The sequence below is a fragment of the Chrysoperla carnea genome, chromosome 1 (genome assembly GCF_905475395.1).
Source record: "Chrysoperla carnea chromosome 1, inChrCarn1.1, whole genome shotgun sequence".
NCBI classification, from domain to species: domain Eukaryota; kingdom Metazoa; phylum Arthropoda; class Insecta; order Neuroptera; family Chrysopidae; genus Chrysoperla; species Chrysoperla carnea.
Window position 1 is genome coordinate 41,129,205 of NC_058337.1, and position 25,740 is coordinate 41,154,944.

The 25,740-nt window shown below is 27.6% G+C and overlaps 1 protein-coding gene across 1 annotated transcript in view; it reads right to left on the bottom strand.

The window, feature by feature from the left end:
• LOC123304978 (acid sphingomyelinase-like phosphodiesterase 3b) overlaps window positions 1-25,359 on the bottom strand; it is a 984,284-nt gene extending 958,925 nt beyond the window's left edge. Inside the window, exon 1 of the mRNA XM_044886559.1 lies at window positions 25,284-25,359. Within this exon, the coding sequence (XP_044742494.1) occupies window positions 25,284-25,359 (76 nt within the window). The remainder of the gene's footprint in view (window positions 1-25,283) is intronic.
• Between the last annotated feature and the right edge of the window lie 381 nt (window positions 25,360-25,740).

The following is a 25,740-nucleotide window of genomic DNA, read 5'->3' on the forward strand; positions in this document are numbered from 1 at the left end:
TTTGGAAACTATCGACTTCTGTCTGACACTCAACATAGAGGATTATCCGTAATGCGACGTAATGAAAATTTAAAAATTCCAAGTGTAAGATTACGAATATGTCACTTTGTTGAGTAACGAAAAAGAGATCTATAGTATCTGAACACGAAATGTTTTATTTGAAACATTTTTTCAAAAAATCTTTATTCTGTGCATGAAAATTCAGAAATTTTTGAAACTCTGTTTGGTCATGAGTTTGGGTTTTGTATTTCTCCCTCTCTAAAAGTACGTCAATATACAACATTGAAGCAAAAATTTAAATCTTGAAACAAACCAATTTTTTTCGATTTCTACATAGCCGTACTTATTTGTTTTTCGAAAAAATGTTTCAAACAACAAATGTTTATAAAAGTTTTATTCTATGTCTTACCAATGTCCTATAATTTGGGTTAAATTTAAGATCTCTATAATTTGTACGGGAAACTATTTTCTGTATCTGACTTAACTTAAAAAACGTATCTCATTAAAGGCTGTTTAAGGACTTTTAGACCATACTGCATACTATACAATAACATTTTTAAAATTTTGGTACATAAAAACATTTGTTTGGAATAATGAAATAAATTGCAAAAATGTAAATAACCTTTGTCATTAATTTTAATTAATTATACCATGTATATATGAAATATACATAGTATTATAAGTTTAGTCCCAACTTTGTAACGCCTAAAAATATTGAAGCTACAAAAAACAAATTGGTATAGGTGTTCATAAAATCACCTAATTAATCCATTTCCGGTTGTCCGTCCGTCCGTCCGTCCGTCTGTGGTCACGATTACTCGAAAACGAAAAGAGATATCAAGCTGAAATTTCTACAGCGTGCTTAGGACGTAAAAAGTGAGGTCATGTTCGTAAATGAGCAACATGGGTCAATTGGGTCATGGGTCCGTAGTACCCATCTTGTAAACCGTTAGAGATAGAATAAAAGTTTTAATGTAAAAAATGTTCCTTACAAAAAAATAAACAACTTTTGTTTGAAACATTTTTTTGTAAACATCACTGTTTACCCACGAGGGCGTTAATTAGGTACAAATTTTATAGTATGTATTAATATAGGAATATCAAAGTGAATATCTTTTGTTATTTACATGACGTCAAAAAAAACAAACGATTGCGCATCAACACTTGCGCATTATATGAGAATATCAGTTAAATATGTCAGATATGTATGTATGTGAAATGTGACAGAGTTATCAACACTGCTTATACATGGTATTTCAACAATTAACTCAGTCAATTGTTTGTTTTCACTTGTTTTTCAAATAAAATTTCTACTAGTGCTAACCTAGAGGTAAAAGGCCCCGCACGAATATATAGGAACATAGCTTTCTGTCAAACTTTTTCAAAACTGCCCCCAAAATCGGGTCATTCTGATCCAAAGCTCTCACGACCACAAAATTTTTAACGAGTTGTTTTTGAGATACGGGCCATCAAATTTGCTAATGTATAATTCATAATTGTATATGACTACCTGTGTGGTATGTGCGTGTGAGCGTGCGTTATATTGCCTTGTTAGTTGGTGTGTTTTACGTTGTATCATTATTAAGACGGTAGTCTAAAACTATAAATATATGTGTAGCTTTGATCAACCGTGGCTCGAAAACTACCCGAAAAAATCTTGTGGCCGTGACAGCTTTTTATCAGAATGATCCGAAGAACATATTGGGGGCACTTAGAAAAATTTTCACAGAAAGCCATTTTCTTATCTAACCGTGCAGGGTCCTTTCAAACACAGATATTGTTCTAATAGGATACACAATGACATTTTTATTTGAAAAAATTATATGGTACTTCTTACTCTTATGATTAAATACCAATCCGTTTTAAGTAAACCACTCTGTAAATATACATACATTCTTCATGAAAGCAAGTAAATAGAAAAAATAAAAAATTTAAATATTAATAAACCACAAACTGCATTAACAATTTCCAAGTAAATAATCTTTATAGGTATACAATAATTGTAAACATTTAGTTTAAAAAAATTAAATTACATATCCTCTTCTTACCTTCATATTCTAAAAAGTTATAAAAGAATGTTTTTAAAGAGTGTCCATATAACTAGAAAATTATTTCGTCAAGTGATTAGGTACTAGAACTAATGTTTGATCGTACGAACTAATTTAACATTTATATAGTTAAATTTTCACAAACCAATTATCCGGCCCGAGGGTATCAAGGGAAACTATATTAACACATTTACCACCATGTGACGTATCGGCCATTAATCCGTGTGTCCTCCTTTAATAGACACTTAGTCCCGCATGTGCTAGACAATTGTTCAATTACAGACCTCCTCAAAAATTGTGCAAGACTGAGCAGTTTGAGGGATTTTCCAATTTTTAATTTCCATAGTAAATTAAGAAGCAAATTTGTATACTGTCTAGATTCTTTGCTTTATGCAATTCTTTTAATTTTTAATTCCTTAACTTAAAAAAAGTGGGTGTTATAAGTTTGACCGCTATGTGTGTGTGTTTGCCAGTGAGCCTGTCTGTCTGTCTTTCAGTCTGATGAACCAATTTGGATTTTTTTGGATTTGTTTGAAAGGTAATTTAATGGAGAGTGTTCTTAGTTATGGTTCAATTGCGAATTTAGAGTTGCTTACCAGAAAAAACTAAAAATTATCGATGATAATCCAAATTGGCTTAGTTTGCTTTAAGGAAAAAGGCAATTTAATAGAGAGTGTTCTTAGATATGTTTCAAATGTGAATTAAGGGTTCCATACCCGAAAAATTTGTCGGGGGTTTTTTAAATTTTGCAAATTTCATTTGTATTTCATAATAAGGTGCAATTAGGGTTCGGAACAGATACTACTACTACTTCTATTCGATTCAAATTTTATTCGATTCGACGAATTATTATAATTCGACATTGAGAATCATTCGAATACATTAATAGTATTAATAGTGACAATTATCTTGAATAATTTCGATTTTTTCGAAAAATTCTTTATATATAATTCGATAATTATAATAACTACTTAGTTTTTTAAAATTCAACACATTATTTTTTTTCCAGAAAGTAAAACCCAATAATAAAACGCTTTATTATTGGGTTTTACTTTCTGGATGTAAGTAAGGTATGAAACTTAAAATTCTCTAAGTAACATTATCTAAATCGACATGTTTTTACTCAAAACAATAATCACATTGGGCCAAGAGTTATTCATGGTGGATACTTTTAAAATTATCACAATGTATGTATTTTTCTACTGACACTTGTGAATAGGAAGTATAACAGTGAAAATAAATTATATTTTTACAATTAAATAAATAAAATAGATTTTTATTATATTAAACTTAATAACTAAAAAAAGCTTAAAACTTAATTAATTAAATTTAATTATAAATAAATTATGCAATAAATCATATTTGAGGTGTGATCTTACAAAGTAAATAAATTGTTTTGTACTATATGTATGATGTGATTTGAGTTCATCTGATTCATAAAATTACCACATTGTTGACAAGGTGTTTTCAGTAAAAACTAACAAGTTATGGCATCAGATATGTTCAGTAATTTGTTAAGAGTTCGGGTAGATAATTCAATGATTACTTGGCAATAGGAAACATGTACCAAGAATTATGAGAGAATTACACATGCAAAATTTCGGACTAAAAGATATATAATTTAAACTCTATTTCTAGCATCTATATCAAATGTGAATCATGTAAAATTTCAGATTGTTTATAAATTATATATAAGTTATATGTTTAAATTTAACTAGTCATAATAAACTGGTTTAAAAGTTTTAATATAATAAGAGGGTTTTTTTAGGGCTGGGTAAAAATAAATAATTAAAAAATAAAAAACCCGACTGTGTTAAATAAAATCTAAAAAGAAAATCCAGTAGTTTACATTGCGACTTTAACAGTCAGGGCCCATTAAAATCTAGATGGACTCAAACCTTCTAAATAATGGGTCTCTACTGTTAAAGTCGCTATATAAAGTACTTTTTTAATTATTTATTTTATAAACATTTCATACTTATTGAGAAACCATTTATGTATTTCTTCGGACGTAAGACGTAAAAATATAATTTCCATTATTCCACGAAGTCTCCATTTCAAATATGTTTAAAGTTATTCAAATTTTTATTAGTAAGTACATGAAAGTGTAAAAAAAAGTAAAATTATATAACGCTTTTATTTAAGTTTTTAATGAAATTTTATTAACATTAACACATGCACACATGCAGGGAAAGAAAATTGTGAAGGTTATTATATAAGCTGATGATGGTGCTATGTTAGCTAAACATGATGTGGTTGGTTACTTTATTATGTGTGGCATGGTACATACACTTTCATACATAAAGATAAGAAATACGTTGTACCTTGGAGACAATTTTGGATTAAGTATGTTATGGAGTTCCATAAACGAAACTATCGAATATCTGATTTAAAAGTGTTAATAACCTAGTCGGATTTAAAAGTGTCGAGTAATTTCGGATTGAAGATGTGTTTAAATTACTCTTTTTGATGAGTTTTCACCGGGTTTGGTTTGTTTATTTTAATGTAAACTTTTTATAGGGTAAAGTTTGAAAATACACACCACGCCGTCATAAAGCTTAGATTAAAACAACGTACTGATCCACTGATTGATGTTTATATTTATAATTGCTTAATATTACGTGGGAAGAAAGCTTATTAACTCGGAATCAATCAAGTAACCAGTTGTTATATTTACTTGGCGCTCAGGAAAGAGGTACTTGGTGTTAGGTAGAGGTGTTTTTATGCCCTTTATATGAAATAAATCGGAGTATATTATATTTTGCCCCAAGGTTGAAATGCTTAGAAATATTGATGTTACAAACAAAAGTTTTGTTTGTATGATTGTAGTTTGTTTGTTTGGTATATAGATAGGTATTCATGAAATCATCTAATTAGCCCATCACGATAATTCGATAATTGATTTTGTAAATGAGCAACATTTTTCAAAAGAGTCTTGGATTCGTATGATTCATCTTTTAAACCGTAAGAGAGAACAAAATGTTAAATACAGTGGAACCTCGATAACTCGAAACTCAAGGGAAATGCAAAAACTTTCGGGTAAATGAGTTTTCGACAAAAATTAGTTCGAGATAAAGAGGATTTAATTAAATTAAACGAAAATATATCACTGTATATTTTAATTTTATAGGATTTAATTACTTAAATTTCATTTTAGAAAGGCGCTATTATATTTTACTAACTACGACATTAATTTTTTTACTATTACTTTTTTTACTTACGGAGTCCTTTTTTGAAATTCGTGTAACAGAGTATAAATATGTATTATCAATACCTCGCAGGGAAATAACATTTTGTACGAGTTACAAAGACTGAATAATTCGAGAGACTGTGTATTTTGAGGTTTTGTGGTAAGGATAATGACTTAACGAGGTTTTTAGTTACCAAGGCTCCACTGTATAAAGATTACAGTAAAAGTTTAGTTTACATTTATTCAACAACTATAAAAGATAGATAGTTAAAAATTTATAGGTAGCTTCAAAAAGTGAGTCTACTTGTTCTTACTAGTTAATTCTTCCGATAATATTAAACGGAATAATTTTCATTTTAAAAAAAATGGAGACAAAAAATCCTAGAGAAATTATCAAAATTACTGGGGAAAAATGTTAACATAAGTTTATAAAAAATAATGCAAGCACTGATATTCAACAATGTCTATGTAGGGTATTTGAACAATTATCTTGTTTATGTTTCAATTACATTCGTCCTCTGATACTGAACCCTAGCGTGAACTCGAAAAATTTAAGATTAAAGGTAGGCTGCAAGGTACTTTAGGATGTGAACCATGGTACACAATAGTCTTGTACCAAAGATCTCTTGCTAAACAAATTAAAAATTGTAAAATCTCTAAAAATAAATAGTGTGTATTTATAATAGTACTATAAACAGAAACCGTTTCCATTATTATATTTTAAATGATTATAATAGTATTATAAATAGAAACCGTTTACAGAAACAGAAACCGTTTACCGTTAAACAGAGGACCATACATACTATGCAATTGTAAATTGTGGTCCAAGGTACAACACTAGTTCATACTACTTATTTTTACTGCGTATACCAAACGTTAACAAATATAGATATACATATAATATAATATAATATAATATAATATTAAATAATATAAAGTTGGTTTTATATGTAAACGGAAACATTATTATTAATAATTATTACTAGGTTTAATTAAAATACATATTTACTTATTTACTGTGTGTGCATTAAATAAATGTGTCCATGGAAATATTGCATCATACTTTACCGAATGGCTCAATTCTATTTTTAGTCTAGAAATACTCAAAATGAACATGACATTGTTTTTTCAAACTGTAACAACAGTAGTTTTAATATGTATGTGAGGATATAATCCCACGCAGTGCTTGAATTACTAAATTGACTTAAGCAAATAAGCTACCGACATGTGTTTCTATTAACCAAGTGACATAAGCCAGGTTTTGAGAGAAAAGAAAGAATATGAAACCTGTGACATGCAATTAAATTTTGCTTTTTGGTGCTCCTCGTGATATGCAATAAAATTTTGGTGCTTGCACAGCACATTCTAACAATATATATTACACTAGCTGACCCGGCGAACTTTGTTCCGCCTTAATGGCAATAAATAAGCAGTGTTTTTTTTTTTTTAAATTGTAAAAAATACAAAAAAAAAATAAAAAAATACATTAATCATTCATAATTATTTCTGTATTTTAGTACATAGGTTGCTCTTCATTTAAGTACCTTGTGATACGCGACATTTTTTTTTTATTATCAGGCGCAAAAACCAACAACGCAGATGGTCTTCCGACCCGTGAACATGCCACGTATAAGTGACTATGGGAAAAACATGAATGTTCTAGATTTAAACCACAAACTTTTAAGGATTGGCCAATAAGTTCACCATAGATGGCACCACCGCCGAAATAAATGTTAGTTCGATAAGTTTACCATAGATGGCGCCACCATCGAAACCCAACCCAGTTATCAAGTCCCACGGGAATGCTGTCGAACGGGATAAAAATTAGTATCCTATGTCCTTCTCCTGGCTCTAAACTACCTCCTTGCCAATTTTCAGCTAAATCGGTTCAGCCGTTCTTTAGTTATAAGTATTGTAACTAACACGACTTTGTTTTATATATATAGATTATATGTTTGTAATATAACACAGTGAATAAGCCGAAAAAAAGTTTCCATTATGAAAAAGTGGGGAAAGAGCACTGATTAAAAATAATAATTTGTAATGTGTTTATAGAATCCCAAAGAGCATTCAGTCAACTTAACCTAGGGGGCATCCCTATGCCCCCTATTTCAGGGAAGAGGAAGAGAAAGAAGGGGAAGGTGGTTCCATATGTTACGCAATGCTTAAAAATGCTTATTTTGGTTTAAAATTGTCATTTAGTAAGTATTTTTGGTCGCTGAATACGAATCCGATATCAGATTAGACGGATTCAGTCATGTATTCCGACAATTGTGCCTTTTTTACCAGAAATTCCACATTTTAGCACAAAACGGCAAAATAATAGTCCATATTTAATTGATCAAAATAGCCCAAACTGTGCTCTTGAAGGTATTTTTGGTCGCTGATTACACATTTTTTTTGGCACAGAAAAATATTCATTATTGACGTTGGAAATATGTATTAAATTTTACATTCACACAATTATCAAGTTATATGTAGTTTCTAGAGACTATGTTCATAAAAAAATATTTAATTCTGATATAAATGGCACTATTTTTGGAAGACAAAATAAAAAAGTTGATAATTTTATTATAAGGAATAGCTTTTACATTTAAACTTTTGTTCTATCTCTTACGGTTTATAGGATGTATACTTTTTTATTTAATTGAATGAGCAAAGAAAATTCCTTTTTAAATTTGGCATATCTCGATCAATTTTCAAGCTAGAAGGTTGAAAAAAAAATTACACAAATACTTCAGCTAGAACTTTAAATTAAATTTTTTTTTATTCGATGCATAGTTTTTTTTTTTTTTTTTTTGTAAGTTGTAAGAAACAGACTCAATTTCCCCAACTACCCCCCAAAAATGGGGCTAGGTACCTACGCCCTAATAAACAACTGTGAAAAATTTCAAAGATTCATTAATTTCCTTTTCGATAATTAGTTTAATTTTACTAACAATTAAGTACCTATAGTTAATATAAAAATTTTCAAGTTAAAAAATTAATACATCAGGGCTGACTGACGAGCTCTGTTCTCACATTAAACTGCCTGACTGCGATAACTGTTATTTATATACAATATAGAATCTGAATAACTATTTTCAGTTTTAATAAATTCATGTAAATACCACGTCTATCATAACCGTTTGTTTGTTTTTTGTTTTTTTTTCTTTTTTTTGTACCGCAGTATGCGTGAGTGTACACAACTACTATAACCAATCCTCAAATGATCAGTTTTAGTAAATTCAGAGAAATTTTTTTGGTCTAGCCTTTAATCCATAAAAACTGAAATTAAAATAAACTATTTTTATGAAAAGTTTTGATATTTTAATTGAAAAGTTTAAACATTCTATCGGGCTTAACTGTTGATACAATCTAGTTCACAGTCATTTATTTCTAGTTCTTTCTAGTTTAAATATTTTAAGCACAATTCAAATTATTTCTTTTTAAAATTCAATTATTTTTCATAAAACGATTCATTATTTTCTTGTCTAAAACATACCAATAGCTTGGACAATACTACCTAGACCATGATAAATAATTAAATTCCTTTTTTAATATACTGTATTTAAAATTACACATATTTAAACTAATTATAAAACATTTTTACATTTTTCACATTATTTTTATGAAAAAACAAACCTAGGTACACTGTAGGTGGTAAAACCATATACATTTTAAAAAATATTTACTTTTGTGTACACCAACTCATAATTTTTAATTTATAAACACACAGGAGTGAAAAAAACAAAAAAAAGCGTCGAATATAACCATTCAAAGCCAGGTCTATAATTTCTTAGTTGAATTCACTGGCGAATTAGTAAATTAATAAAGATTATTTCCAGTTTACTTATCTAAAACTAAACGAAAAAGATTCTGTGATTAATAAGATTACCTTTTTACTATTCGACTTGTAGAAATCATGATAAGATGATAAGTTCTAGCAAATCTATAATAGATACTTTCTTTCTTTCAGACACACACACATAGCAGTCAAACTTATAACACTTTTTTTAGATCGAGGGTTAAAAAAGCTCAAAATACGTATAAAGTATTGTAAAATAAAATTATGTTGTCTACCTTTTGCTTCCACCATTTTTTAATACAAACACTTCCTAATCCAAAATAAAAAATATTTTTTAATCTACTTTGTTTCTAAAACGGATGCGTTTTAGACAACTTTTACATTACAATCAAAATAATTTATTAATTATTTTATGATTTTATCTTTAAAAATATTTTTTTTCTTTTAATTTTTTACCAATGGTAACTGAGAAATTCCAAACTTCCCGAAAGACGTATAAACTTGCAGGTAGAGGTAATACTTAACTTGACGATAAAGTGGTAAATTTAAGAAAAATATTTTTATGCAAATATTTGGATAATTATTTTCAATTTTCGAAATTCCCAATTTTGTGCTCAGTAACTTCATAATCATCTTCCTTCAAATCGATCTTTTTGTGTCCCAAATGGGTTGAAAAACGCACATATATGACGTATAAATATAGACATCCCAGGGCATAATCATAAAATTGTAACCATTTAAATTTTCGTGGCGAATAAAATTATTTTCTATCATATTGTTAAAAAACATTATCACAACGCGAATGGCTGACTAGAGCTACACACATTGAAGTAACTGCAACAAACACACACCTGCACCGGTAGTATGGTACTTACTTGGTGGTGTAAACACTGTGTGGTAAGAAGAAAAATTATTAGAAGTATATGAAAATATAATTTTCTTAACATATTTTTTTAATAAATAATAAACACTTTTTGTGATACAGTTTTACAATCTCACTGTATAAAAACATATATACTAAGGTAGTTATTACAGTGATGTTGTACTCGGCGTTTTTTTTTTCTACTTATTCCGGTCAAATTTTATGGATGTTGTAGCAGAGTTTAATAAAAATTTATATGTGAAAATATTGTATACATAAAAATAACAGAAAATTTTTATATTACGATGGAAAAAAAATATATGTATTATATTACATGGAAGAAGATGATTTTCCCACTTGGTGATCATAAATATGACGTCATAATAATTTTTATACAGTGATTTTTTTCTCTTTTTTATTATAATAATTATTATATAATGTGTTTCAAAAGTCTTTCAAGCAAGATAAAAGTCAACCAAGCATATTTGTATTTCTCTTATATCCATTTATGGTTGAAATATTTTATTTTTAGCGAATTTTTGTACGAATAGTTAACGAAAGGAAACATGTATAGAATGAACAATGAAAGCTTATTAATAACAGAATTTAAGAAAACGTTAAGATAAAATATTCTTATAAATCAGCCTGTATAGAACAAAATGGTAGTTTCAAAGTTTTTGAAGCTAGTCTGCAACTGTTTCTTGCACTGTGTCTCTACAAAATTAGTGAATACATCTAAGCAAGCCCTAGGAAAGGGAACTCCACCATGACGCCCTTCTTGGCAACATTTTTAAATCAAAAGCAGAAATTGTATAACATTTTATTTTATTTCATCTACAAAAATTTGTTTTATATTTTCTTTGTCCATCCCAAAAAAAAATTTTTAGTAGCACTGCCGTAAATGTCTGTTCAACTTTAAAAGCTCGGCAAATTTCTTAGAATGGAGTATGTTGGTCTAATTAAATTAAATATAACGAGATTAAAACACTACATAAAAAATAAAAAAGACTTAAGTATTGACTATTTTTAATCGATTAATTGGTATTATTTTTTAGTGCTGCATATAAGGAAGTGGTAGTTATGCACCATTACAGGCTGGTCTTTATAAGAAAATCGCAAACAATTAAATAAATCAAACAAAATTATGTAAAATCAGTTTAACAACATAAGGTTCGGACTACTTTGCTTCCAGACCTTCACTCTGGTTTTTAGTTGTGTATAACTTAAGATAGTACGAGCACGAAGGCAATTTTAGATTTGGTGTTGAAATAATTTGTACCTTATTTTGAACTTGATAATGAATTTTGTTATAACTTCATGAATGCCGACGAAAAATAAAACTAAAATGTTTTGATATTTGCCTTGATATATATATATCTCTCTCTTTTTATACGTGTGTCGTCAGTATCTTGCTCATACAGTCTTCATTAGTCGGGCATAACAAGTTTTTTTTGTTTTCAAAAATTTATTAAGAATTTATTAAGGTCTTAACTTTAATTTAAATCTGTGAAAACATACATTCATCTACCGTTTTACCATAAAACCAATGTTAAATATGCCTACTTTTAAAGTTAGTTATTTATTTATTGAAATATTCGGGCAAACCCCTTAAAATTTGGAGATTTGGACTTAGTCCAATTCATTTTAAAAAAAGTCTAGGGTGTATTTAAAATTGCCTTGATGTTCGTACATCCTTAAAGTTTGTTTATATTTTATATTTTATAAGAATTATTACAAATTAAATTTTCAATTGATGTATAATATAACTGCACTCAAAAACTTTGATGAACGTGTTTGTAATGACCATCATCCCACATTAGAATAAATTATATGATTGTTTTTAATTAGTCTAACAATAAAAACGTGCAATTCACAAGTTATGGATAAATGATATTAGCTTATATTTGCATAGACGATCTTTTTAATTTTATTCATTTTCAAATTACAGGATGCTCCAAAAGTGGGTATAACGCTCTAACAGATATAGTACTTACAGCTCAAAATAAGTTTTGTCTTTATACAAAGTGGCTTCGTTTCAAGGGCGTATTTACGGGGGGGGGGTTAATAGGGGTAACTACCCCCTCCAGAAATCAGGAAACAAAAACGTAAATCGGGTCTCAAATAAAATTTGAAGTTTGACAAAAACAATGGAATAGATGAATCTTAAAGAGAAAACAAAATCAAATCTTCGGTAGTAGTTAGTTCCCAGAGTCATAATTCAATTATTGTATCGAAAATCAGATTTAAGTATCCTTCCAAGTCTGTTACGAGAATTCCGACTTTCCCATTCCGCGCATTTAATTTTCCAAAATTCAGAGAACTTGGTATACCGGAAGCAAGTTTTTTTGACTCAAAAACGTTTTCTCACAAAATTCTTTAGTCATAAAATTTGTCTTAGTTCTCGTTATGAAATATCTGTTTTGGTGCAGGAAATCAAATAAAACAGGTTTATTCTGGACCATTCTAGAGAAAATGGAATTTTAGATTCGTAAATATCGTTGGATCTTGCGGAAAATGTTAGATTTATTTCAATCAATTATTTTTTAACAATAAGAACTATACATTTATTTGAATCTCCGTTTTAAAATGGGAATTTATCACCGAAATTTGAAGAGAACGAACTTTTTGTTTACACTTAACCTTACAGGAGGTTCTACTTTACCGTCGTATTGTTCCTTTAACCCTCTCTTACAGTTACAAGGCGACTTCTTGAAGTTATTCCCCCCCCCCCCTAAGAAAATGTCATAAAGACGCCACTGCTTCGTTTGGGGCACAGTCCTAAAGTTTAAATTTTTAAATCATTTTTTACAGCTTTACTCCAAACGCGAAATGCTAAAATTTGATTTGAGTACGTGTATTATAGAACAAATAAGATGACATTTAAATTGAGTCTATTTTCAATTAGCGTAGAATTCAAGTGCGGGGCTATTAGATTTCAAATACTTAAAATAAGGTACTTTTGGTATCTTATGTAAAAATTCGTTTATGTTTAGTTTTTACTCAAATTTTGCACATTTAACGATTGGAATCAGTTCCATAAAATAAAACTTGAATATACAAAATTGTTCCAGATGTTTTTCTATCTAAAAAAAACTCTCTGACATGTAACAAAGTCTAAAATCGATAAAATATAATCATAAAATCAAATAATACAGGAAACATGGTGTATATTTTTTTAATAATAAATATTATTATTCAAATTCACATACAGAGTTTATTTTAAACGGCTTTAGGTTAGCGGCTTTATAGATAAATATACAGCTTGTTTTGGTAATTGTTTTTTCTTTTTATAAAACACGCTTTCTCTACAAAAACAGAACACAAAAACATACATTATATAATAGGTACGTAAATATTATATTTAACCAAAAAAATATTCTTTATTTCTTTAAAATATATAATATTCTATACATACAATTTAAAAAAAAAAACATGTTACTTTGCGTTTCAAATATCAAAGGAAAAACTTATGATTTTAATTAAATATTATGATCATACTTTTCTTAACATATTAATATTAGAAAGAGATTATTGGATGAAAATTAACCGCTTCAACGAATTTATTAACAATATAAAATACAAAAGTATTTTTTTAAATTGTGCTTTTAAAATTGAAGATTAAAATTTATTATACACAGATTTTAGTAAAATTATAAAAAATTTAATTCAGAAATATTTGCACACTTTTTTTTCTTTGAGAAGTTCTTTGAGAAATCGTAGTAATGCAACTGGTTATTTTGGTCAAAGCTCTTGACCTGGCATAAAATAATTTGTAAAAGTATGTTAAAGCTAACAATTTTTAGGTGACCTGGGCATAATTTAAAATTTAGTACACAAAACTTCAAGGGAGTTAATTTTGTTAATAATTGAAAGGAAACTGAAACACCTACGAAAGTGTTTTTATACCATGTATATATGAAATGTACCAAGGTATATTATGTTAAGTCCCAAGTTTGTAATGCTTAAAAATATTGATGCTACGAAAAAAAATTTGATATAGGTGTTCATAGAATCATCTAATTAGTCCATTTTCGGTTGTCCGTCCGTCCGTCTGTCAACACGATAACTCAAAAGCGAAAAAGATATCAACCTGAAATTTTTACAGCGCACTCATGACGTAAAAAGTGAGGTCAAGTTCGTAAATGAGTAAAATAGGTCAATTGGGTCTTGGATCCGTAGGACCCATGTTGTAAACCGTTAGAAATAGAACAAAAATTTAAATGTAAAAAATGTTCCTTATACAAAAATAAAAAACTTTAATTTGAAACATATTTTTGTAAACATCACTGTTTACTCACGAGGGCCCACATTAGATTCAAATTTTATTGTATGTATTAATATGGGATAATCAGTTATGTTTGTGTGACATGTATAGTTATATGTGTGATGTGGTAGAGTAATCAACACTGTTTATACATGGTATTTCAACAATTAAGGTAGTTGTCTTGCTATGGGCATATCGACAGAAAATTCTAAATGTGTGTATACATATTAGGACTATAATAACACATTAACCAAAAAATTTGACGTCGATTGACCGTCTCTAACTCGAGTTAAATACAATTAAAGTTCGGATAATTAACATGGAGAGCATAGGAAAGGTTGCGTTTTGTTGTGTTTTTAACAAGTTTTTTAATTCTAGAAAAAAACTAGATTTAAGATACTTTCAAAAACCTAACTGAACATTCATGTATTTGTGCATGTGAGTTTAAAAAAAAAACCAAAACTATTGACCGCTTCATTCTTGAGATATAGTCACTCAAAGTTATTTAAATTTTTTGTATAACAAAAACAATTATATTTAGAGTAGTAAAGAGATATGTCTATTATATACAGAACTACAGATGTTTATTATCATGCTATTATCATACAGAATACGTGATAAATGCACAGTCGAGTTAGAAGCATGCAAATTAATATTTATTTGAGTGTGCAAAGCAAATCTATAGGTACATACCACTGCTGTATGATGTAATACACTATTTTTACAAAATTGTACAAAGACAAATACCTTAACTCAGTCCATTGTTTGTTTTCACTTGTTTTTATGTATTAAACATATTTATCTTGTAAAATTTTGTGTAATTTAATTTCAATTTTTTAAAGTTTCTATTAATAGTCACGCGCATGGTTCAGTGACGAATCATACTTATTTAAAGATCTAACAATTCGCCGTAAAGCTCATCAAAATTACTAAATTTTGTTTTGAACATATACCTTTTGTTTATTTAACATAAAATCCAAATTATTCTTGATCGTAAATCAACCATATACACATAATCTACAACCAAGATGTTTTATACTTATGGGAATATTATTATAAAATGAAGATTAGTTATTATATTTAGTTTTACCATATAAGTTAATATAATTTACCTGTTGCTAAAAACATTTGGTATATTTATTAATATTTTAGTAATAAGTGTAATTATAGTAAGTGTAATTATTTATACTTTGTGTATAATATTATTTATTTATGGTTATTATTATTTTATTAGAATTATGTAATTAGAATTAATATATAAACACACACTATTATATATTTATAAGAATTTATTACCGGTAAATCAGGCGTGAATCTAGGTGATTACAAAAAGTATTTCTCTGCTTATCGGATCAAATCTAGATACTTATATAACGAGAAAATAAATATAAAATTACGACAGATTGTAAAGCAATATTAAAAATCGTTCAATGCACAACAAACTAGAAAATAAACTGAACAGATTCCTTAAAACTTAACACATAAAATATGCCGCATGGCGTACACATCATAATTCAGTATGTAAGAACTATTTGAAAGTGTTCCCGATTTGAATTTTCAACTGAAAATATGGATTAAGGATCTCAAAACAATAATTAATAGTACATTTAATGATTATTTTGGACCTACAACGTAATAAAAACAATAATCCTACAATATTTTGGTTATATTCATCACTACGATTCTATAACTTAGCAAGTCCATATCTCTCGAATGAAGTGTTTCCAAACAAACTTCCAGAGGAAAAAGTTCCGAGTATTCGATTCAACACTCTAATTTGAAACATCCTGGGATAAGATAAACTACACAATTTTATATGATGTAATATGGTAGATAAGCTGCCGAAAATTGTTGCTATACCACGTTCATTTCTATTTCCTTTCCTGAATAAGAAAAAACCCTGTATAAGACTTGGCTTGTGCTACCATTTGTTATCAAAGAAGATATTCGCTATCAAAGTAGTACCTTTTTGCTTAAGTTAATACAGACACATTTTAGATCATATCTTAGAAACTTTTCCACAGATTTTGTTCAAAAAGAGGTTAATATTTCTAAATTTAATTTTGGAAGTATCTAGAAATCGATTCTCTCTTTTTGTTAAAAAGATAAACATGAAAACAGTTTTAAGAAATGTAGCTATATTTATGTATGTATACATAGGATGTCTAAGTAATAAGTACAATAACATGTCTGTTGTAACAGGTAGTGTAAAAATACAGGATGGACTATTTTAATCTATTATGGTTAATAACTCGTATTGTAGTTAACCAATCGTAAAATAACTCAAACAAAAATTGCAGATTTTGTTGGAGGACTTCATGTTGTGACATCAGATTGGTCTTAGTTCTGCGAGCTGTTTTAATAGTCAATTTAGATCCTAAGAGGTAAGACATAGAATAAAACTTTATTAGAAAATTGATCCTCATAAAAAATTAACATTTTTTTCTGAAAACATTTTGGCGAAAATCGTTAGCTTTCAGAAGAAATGTGACTAAAAAATATGTCATATTGCTTTTAATCGAAAAAAAAAACTTTAGCTTTAGTTAAATGGTTTAGGCAAAAATTTAATTAAAGACAATGAAGGTCATTCTTCTGTGTTAATAATTGTCAAGAAGAACAAAGTCAAAAGAAACCTTAAACTAGAATTTCCGGTCAATGTCAGGGATTTCATTATTGCCCTTGACAACTTTTGGCTAAACATTTTTCTGTAGCTAACGTGCTTTCTTTCAATTAAATGCAATAATGACATATTTTGAAGTCGTTTTTCTCTTAAAGCTAACGATTTTCGAAAATTTCGAAAATATTATTTAATTAAAAATTAGAATCAAGTTTCTAATCTAAAGTGTTATTCTATCTCTTACCTTTTATAACAAAAATTGACTATTTAAGCAGAGAGAGAACGAGGTCCAATCTAATGTCAGAACACGATGTTCCCATCGAACTCTGCAATTTTGTTTAAGTTATTTTGTGATTGTTTAACTACTAAATGAGCAATGACCCATAACAGATTAAATGGGCCACCCTGTATATGGCCATATTTTTATGAACTTGACTATGTCGAACATTCTACCTTAAATGAATAATTCAAATTATAAAATAGGAATACCTTAATGAGATCTTCTAGTAGTATGAATTATTTCATAAGTGGTATAAGCGATTAAATTGTCATCCTCTCAAGTTGAAATTACTTTCTATAGGTTCAATCTAATACAATCTTCAATGTATATAATAGTGTAAATGAAGCATGCACAGTAAAACTATCTCTTTTATAGATTAGCCGAACGTATTTTATTAGCCACTTATTACAAAAAAACTTTAATGGAAGTGTTGGCTAATTTAAACTTTTTATGGTATCGTGTACACAACGTGTTCTGTTTTTGACTGCAGAAACCTAGCTTCCGAAAATAAGCTCATCAAGAGCAACAAAAAAGTTATTTTCCAAATTTGGATCTGAGGGCTAATTTGGGAGATACGGGTATGACAAAAATTGATACATTTGTTCATTCACTGACTATCATTCAGTGAATGATAGTCAGTGAATCGGTACTGCTGATAATACGGTACTGTTGTTCTTGAAGAATAAACATAAATTCCTGCATATGGTAATTTATTTAAAATGTTTTCTTAAACGAAGGCTATCTTAATATTTTATTTTGATTAATAATAAATTAAAACTGGTCTGAAAACACATCTATCTTGACATTTCTTTGCATTCAAGTCGACATAGTAGTCTGTCACTTCTTTTTTTAGTTCTTTCGTTTTATTTTAGGGTAAAATATCGTACCTTGGGTACAACATACCTTGAATCACTCTATGCTTTTTCGACAGATATAATTGATTTCTATGAGATACCAAATATATAAAGACAAATATTACTTACAAGAAAACAAGCAACCAAGAGAAATATTATCATGGGCAGTTATTTTTTAAGTAAAATAGAAATAACATTTTTTAGTTTTTCAAATTAAAAATTTTACTTTTACTGTTCATTTATTTGGAAGTTTCTACTTACTTATTGGTGGTTATTTTTTGTGTTACAATTCAGTTTTATACACAATATGTTGAGGAGGTAAAGTTTAAAAATATCCACAGTCATGTAGCTTGAACTAAACAACGTATTGTACCACTAATACATGACAAATGGTTCACTGTCCAAACAATTTGTAAATTGACGTAGTATTATTAAGGAATATTTGTATTTTAATTCAAGTATATTTCTTAAAGTGTAGAAATATATTGTAATATGAAGTAGTTTTTATTTAAGAATAGTATTCTGGCGTAGAAAAATAAAATGTATAATTTTTCTACATTTTAAACAATGACTAATCAAATATAAAATTTGATCACTGGTACTATATTCTCCCCTATTATATTGTGTTAGGTACAACATACCTGTTGATTGATACTTCTTTGTTTACTTTTGTTATTTTAATATATCTGTCACTTACGTAAATACAGAGTTGTTAGGTGATAAGTTTAATTGTATTTGAAAAAGGTTTGAAAAATATTTTTTAAACTCTATATAACTTCACTAAACACTTTTATAATAAATGTGTCGTGCCATTAAATAAAGTTTATTTTATGAAAAAGTTGATAAATTGATTATAAATAAACGACTAGAATTGAAAACATTGAAAAGTCATTATCCAGTGTTTTTAACTTTCATAACTTTTATAAACGACTTAGAAGACAATTATAATTTTGGTATTTTTATAGCGTTAACCTATAATTGTGGTAAAAATTTTAATTTCAAGCATTTAGAAATCCATCCATGTTGAACTTCGAGCGATATATTTTTTTCTAAAATTGTATTAATGAGAACGAAAAATACTTCCATCCTTAAAGACAAGATAATCTAGGAAAAATGCCGTTTTTCTTTGTTAATCGATATTCAAAACTACAGTTTTAAAAAATGCCTGGTTGTAAGATTGTATCAAAAATTATACAAACAAGTTTTTTCTAGATCTCTTTTTAGTTTAAGGTAATACGAGCGCCAGAGCAAGTTAAGAGTTGTAGTTGAAATTATTTTTCAACTTTGATGAGAAATTTTGCAATAACTTTGTAAATGTATACGAAAATTTTTTTTTATAGTTTTGGAGAAAATGGACACCAAAGTTTTTTCCTAAGTTGCGCCCTCACGGGTAAACAGTGTTGTTTACGAAGGAATGATTCAAACAAATATTGTTAATTTTTTTATAAGAAATAACTTTTACATTTAAACTTTTGTTCTCTAACGGTTTACAAGATGGATACTTCTCATTTAATTGAATGACCAAAAAACTTCCATTTAAAAATTTTCATGTCACGGTCAATTTTGAAGCTAGAGAGTCGCTAACTTTTATTCAGCTAAAGTTTTCTTGTAATTTGTAAAAAACTAATTAAAATCCCCTAACTACCCCCAAAAATGGGGGTTAGGCACGCCCCTGAGAGGTCAATTTTTTTTTATGAAGTTTTTACAATCTAACAAACAACTATGGAAAATTTCAAAGATGCATTAATTTTTTCTTTTTTACCATGATATTTTATTTATTTTGTTGTACTAGTAATATAGTATAAAAATAAATTTCCATAAAAAAATTTTTTCTTTATTAATAAAATTGGTAGGTATATTAATTTTTTTTATATATTAAATAAAAACTGTTTTGAAATTTAATTGTCTTTCAAAATGTCAAATACATTTTGGGAGATTATTACATTGTATAAACAGTGTTTATTAATTTAATCTGAAAAGGATATAATGTTGAAAATGAATTAAATATAGATGATGATAATAATAATATCCTGATAATCCTATTAAGTACACTTTAAGGTTCAATAATAGATAATAAATACATAGATATGTAATAATTCCACTCATTCTACTCTCATCTCATTTTAGACATGTTTAAATAACAAAATACAAAAACGTCGCCACGCAGATAATGCAAAAGCTCAACGAATTTACTTTACCAAAATTTACAACAAGTGTTTGTTATTGGATATTCAAGATTTTAAAGCGAGTAAAATTACAATGCTAATATGTCAAAGTGGAACATAAGTGAATGTACAATTATAATTTTTTTTTAAATTAATAATTTCATTTTGTCATTAATTATTAATAAAAAAAAGAGTTATATTTTTGAATAAATAAAACGGTTGTAACGTATTTACACCCTTGGAGGCTGTGAGCCAATTTAAATCACACTAAATTTAAACTTTTTTGGTGGTTTCTATGGAAAATAACGTTTAAATAGACAAACCATTTATCATTCTGCATGTTATTTTATGATTTCTCTGTGCGTGGCATTGCTAAAACGATGTGTTGACGTCACTGGTGTTTGAATTTATAGTTCAGACAAACCATTTTCAATTGTAAAATTACACGAAAAATCAATTTAAAAAAATTATTTTTTAATTTTTCTTAGTAACTTTTAGTAAATTTTCGAAAAAAAAAATTAAATAAAAAGCATGCAACTTCTCTATTGGTAGCGTGTCTTGTGGTGTGTCAAGCCTTCCGATTTATCTGAGATGATTGTATAAATTGATGATTGAACTTAAAGAATTAATAGATCGAATTGGATTTATGAAAGGCTAATTTTTTAACGATTCATTTTCGAACAGGAGTTAATAATTAACCGCCCTAATTCGGAAAAATCGAGTCTTTTGAATTTTGACCATCATGTTCCTTTCCATAATTATGTATTTCGACTTATTAGAAGTCGATATAATTTTAACAACTGACTTTCATAACACTGTTTCAAAGTCTATAATGTGCACCATTTCCAAGCATATTTGTTTGTTGTAATAAAATTGTTTATAAATATTTGTGTGCCATCATCATTAAATTCCATAGAACCATATTTATGTATTTAAAAATACATAAATATTCGTAAAGAGTGAGATGAAAACGACACCTGACGACAACATTAAATCATGCTCTAGAACGTTTGCTAATATGTGTTGGCAGACATTTATTAAAATGGTATAATTTAAAGTAAAAAATATATTCTTCCTATATAAAAGATACAATATAAGTTCATTAATTTTTCTTGGATCAACTGAAAAAAATAAGTAGAATAAACAAATTCACCGATTTTTATCTGTCAAAAACTGTTATTGTTCAATTTATTAAATATTTATTTTCTTTATTTAATCTTTCTAGATATAAAATGGAATTTATTTTAAGAAATTATTTTACTTATTAACTCTGAACGTAAGCATGATTTTACGAAAGTTTGTCCGCATCGAGCGCTATGATCGACTCAGTAGTAGCGGCCATATGGTGTGCTCTCTGCAAATACTTTCACTAACACCACAGTCTATGGCACGCCATTTTACTATTTAATGTCCGAAAAAAAATGATCGTAATAATAATACATTATTATTATGTTATCATCATAATAATAATGATTTTCATTATGTACATAATTTTAATTCAATCATTTTTATTATGTACATAATTTTAATTCAATCATTTTTATTATGTACATAATTTTAATTCATATTAAATAGTAAAACGGCCGCGGCGTGCCATATATTTCCATTATGTACATAATTTTAATTCAATCATTTTTATTATGTACATAATTTTAATTTTCTATTTCCATTATGTACATAATTTTAATTCAATCATTTTTATTATGTACATAATTTTAATTCTCTATTTCCATTATGTACATAATTTTAATTCAATCATTTTTTTTAATCTAATTCAAATAAAATTAACTGATTTATTATTATGTATCATCATAATAATAATACATTTTTATTATGTTATCATCATAATTTTAATTCTCATCTCTCTTTTCTCATCTTATATCAATCTCTTTTTTACTAAGATTTATTTTACAAAATATAAAATATAAAATATAAAATTTCTGATTGAAAAAAATAATTAATTAATTTTTTTCTCGATAAAAATTAGCCTATTAAATAGTAAAATGGCGTGCCATAACGGTCCCTATGGTTTTTTATTTATTTAAAAAAATTGAAACGGAAAACTTTTGTTGTATGTATTAAAGCAATGTCCTAGTCACCACAACACAAACACTTCATACAAAGTGTATTGTACATTAAATACTCAAGTTCTCAAGTAAATAGTTCGCTTCTTATAAATTTTCACATTTATTAATTTTAACAGATAAATTTCAGAATTGTATTCCCATATCTCTTCGATATTTTCATTTCTCCGATTTTATTCCATTAACGAAACTGGCCTTTCAAATACCAAAAACAGCTTAGTCGTATAAATAAATTTTTTTACTCGGGAGTCAATAACCGCTCCGATTTTGATGATTTTTCTTGTGTCTTTTTGTGTATCATTTAAAATCAGAAACCTTTCAGAGGCGGAAAAATCTATAGGGTAAAAACGCTATAGGGTAAATGTCCCGACAGATATACCGACGTCCAGCTTAAATCATTTATGATAAATGATGAAATTTCGAGAGAATATTGATTTTATACAGTAGGTGACATTTAAGAAAAGATTTTTCAAAATTCCTCCCTTAAAAGGATGGAATAGGGGATGAAAGTTTGTATTAAAATATATACATTTCGAGTTCACTTCTACTGATTTTAAAAATTGTTTCACCTATAAAATACTACATTATCACCAAGTAAAATGGGGATAAATTTTTTCCTTTTAGGGGATAAATTTCGAAAAATGCGTTTTTAAATGACACCTACAGTATAAAATTAATATTCTCTCGAAATTCCAAACTTCTTTCATTAGCGATTTAGGCTAGGAGTCAATGTATCAGTCGGAACATTACGTTTTCCCTCTCCAGATTATTTTCACCTTCTTAAAGGTTTCTGACTTTAAGCAGTATATATAAAAAAAAAAAAAAAAAAAAAAAAAAAAACATTTAAAAAAAAAGTCATCAAAATCGGAGCTGTTATTTAGGACTCCTTAAGCATGGCTAAATTATGTATTCCTTTATGCGACTATATGTACTTATTTTATTCCAACATGTCTAAAATGGTAGCCACTATATAGTTCTACAAATTGTCTTCCGTGGGTATAGCTTATAAAGATAGTAATTATGTATATTTGGCGAAGTTTTGCACAATTCCGTTATCGATACAACTACATGAACTATATTTTCTATCAAAACATTCAAAATAATTAAACAATTTTATTCATAGTTTATACACTACTTATGATTATTAATAACCGAACAACCATCATGTCCACAGCCTGGAAATATGACAATCAAATGATTTTAATTTTATAATTGATTATTGCAGAACATTTACTAATAAATACTTAAGAATATTGCATTTATTGTAGCAGTTATCCATCTGCTTCGTTTGTACATTTCAAATTAAAAAACAAAGCCTATCGCGTTATAGTCTTCTCTTCCCTTATTCTCACTTATCCATCCTTTTGTTTACAATTTCATAGGTTTCATTTTTTGGTGCGGAACCTTAATTCTTTTTCGAAAAAAGAAACCTAAATTGTTTCTTATTATTCCGGAATAGTGTTGAGCCATGAGATCAACATCTATACCAAATTGTGGATACGTCCTCTCCTACGTTTTTTGATAAACCCACAGAAATAGAAAATTCGCACAGAATTATATGGGATAAAAATTAAATCGTATGTGTTAATCCAGGTAATAGACAATCTGCTTATCAAGTTTCATTCACCTTGGTTTTTGTATGATTGAGCAATAAACATCCAAACATACAAACTTTCACATTTATAATATAATTTGAATAATTGAATTTAACCACGGATATATCGAATCAATTGTCTAATCTGTATAGAATGAATATAATTAATGGTATTTTATAAGCATAAAATACTGTGTGGATTAATTTGAAATGTTTTAAATATACAGAAGAAAATTCTATTTTCAAATTTAATCGAAAATTTAAATCTTCTTAAATATAATTGATGATAATAGTCTAAGATGCAAATGTATTTATTTGTCAGATTAGTTTTTCAATAAATGAATAATAATAGTTAACAAAGAATCCAGCACCATCTTGAAGGAAATTAGACCTCGATTCAATTCACTCAAAATTTGGAAAATTTTTGTTCTTGATGAGTAGAACAAAAGTCTCAATGGCCAATGACAACTTCTTATTATTTATTAATTTTTTTCATAAATAAGTAGTAACAAGCATCCACAAAGCAAACTATTATTTCATGTTATACAGAAACATCAATATTTTGGCTAAGTTTTGAGGAAAACTAAGAACGTTTGGGATTATAACCATTGAGACTGTTTTACTTTTTAAGTTTTCAACTAACATTGTTTCAAAAATTTTGCAGCAAGTCAAGTTTCAAAAGGATGGTGCGGAATCCATTGCAAACAGTTTTGAAAAAATTCCGACAACAATATTTTTTTAGAATTATATTTAAGTTTAAACATTTGATTAAAGAAGGCTAAAGATGTACGTAATTTTCTTATCTTCCACGTTACCATCAAATCGTCTTATAGATGTTGATCTTTAAATTGTTGATTTACCTACCAATTATTATATAATTAAATCAGCCTTAAAATAAATAAAAAACTGCATTGGAAACAGTCAGTCAGTTCGTTTGTTAACTATAATTTTACAGTGCCTCAAACTTATACCACCTTTTGTATGGTGAATTCTATTAAAGACCTTTACACATAACGATTATCTTATTTAACGACAACATTCATTGATTCTTTCAATGCCGTGATAACCTATTTTGATTGTATATCAAATATAACTAATATTATATTTAATATTTGCTTACTATGATATAGTCAGCAAATATAAATACAGGTTAGAAATATTTGATTAGCTACAACATTTAATACCCATTCAGTATGTATTCATAAAACAAATTGTGGCTCAAAAAATACCTTGAAATCACAGGAATTGAGAACCTTTAGGATTAATTAATCTCATTTTAACTCTTAAAAAATTAAAATATTTTTTTATCGTAGCTAAGACCTTAAAAAAGAAGTAAATACTTCAATATTTGTATTCAGGCATGTAGTTTACTTTGATTAATCATTAAGATTTAGAAATATTAATAAGATTGACCTTTAGTTAGTAAATTTATCTCTAGATTGTATATTAAATTCCTTCTGTATACGAGAAGGAAGAGACCAATCAAAACTGTTTAACTAAAACCATGATTTAAGTAAAATAAAATATGTAATACATACCGATACTTGAAAATGCTTGTGTAACCAAAACAAACGATGAAATTATCACAAGAAGTATTTTAAACAACTCACACATTTTTAAAAGAAAATTTCTCCTCAAGAAAAACAAAAATTATTACACTTTTTTAGCACACAAAAAAAAATATTTTTCTCCACCAAAAATAAATTAATTGTTTTATTTTATTTTTAATCAAAAAGAAAAACTTTATCGAGAAATGAAAACAATCAACGAGGACTCACAAAACAACATATTTAATCACGAAAAAAAAATATTTTTCACTTTTCGTAAGAGAAACGAAAAAAAAATAAATAAAATAATAAAAAATTAATTAAAGTTTGCTCTTCGTATAAAAAGTTTTTTTTTTTTTTAGTACGGTTAAAATATATTATTTAATAAAATTTTCATTTTACGATAGGCGGATATAAAGATATGTTTCTAGCTTACGGTAAAAGTATA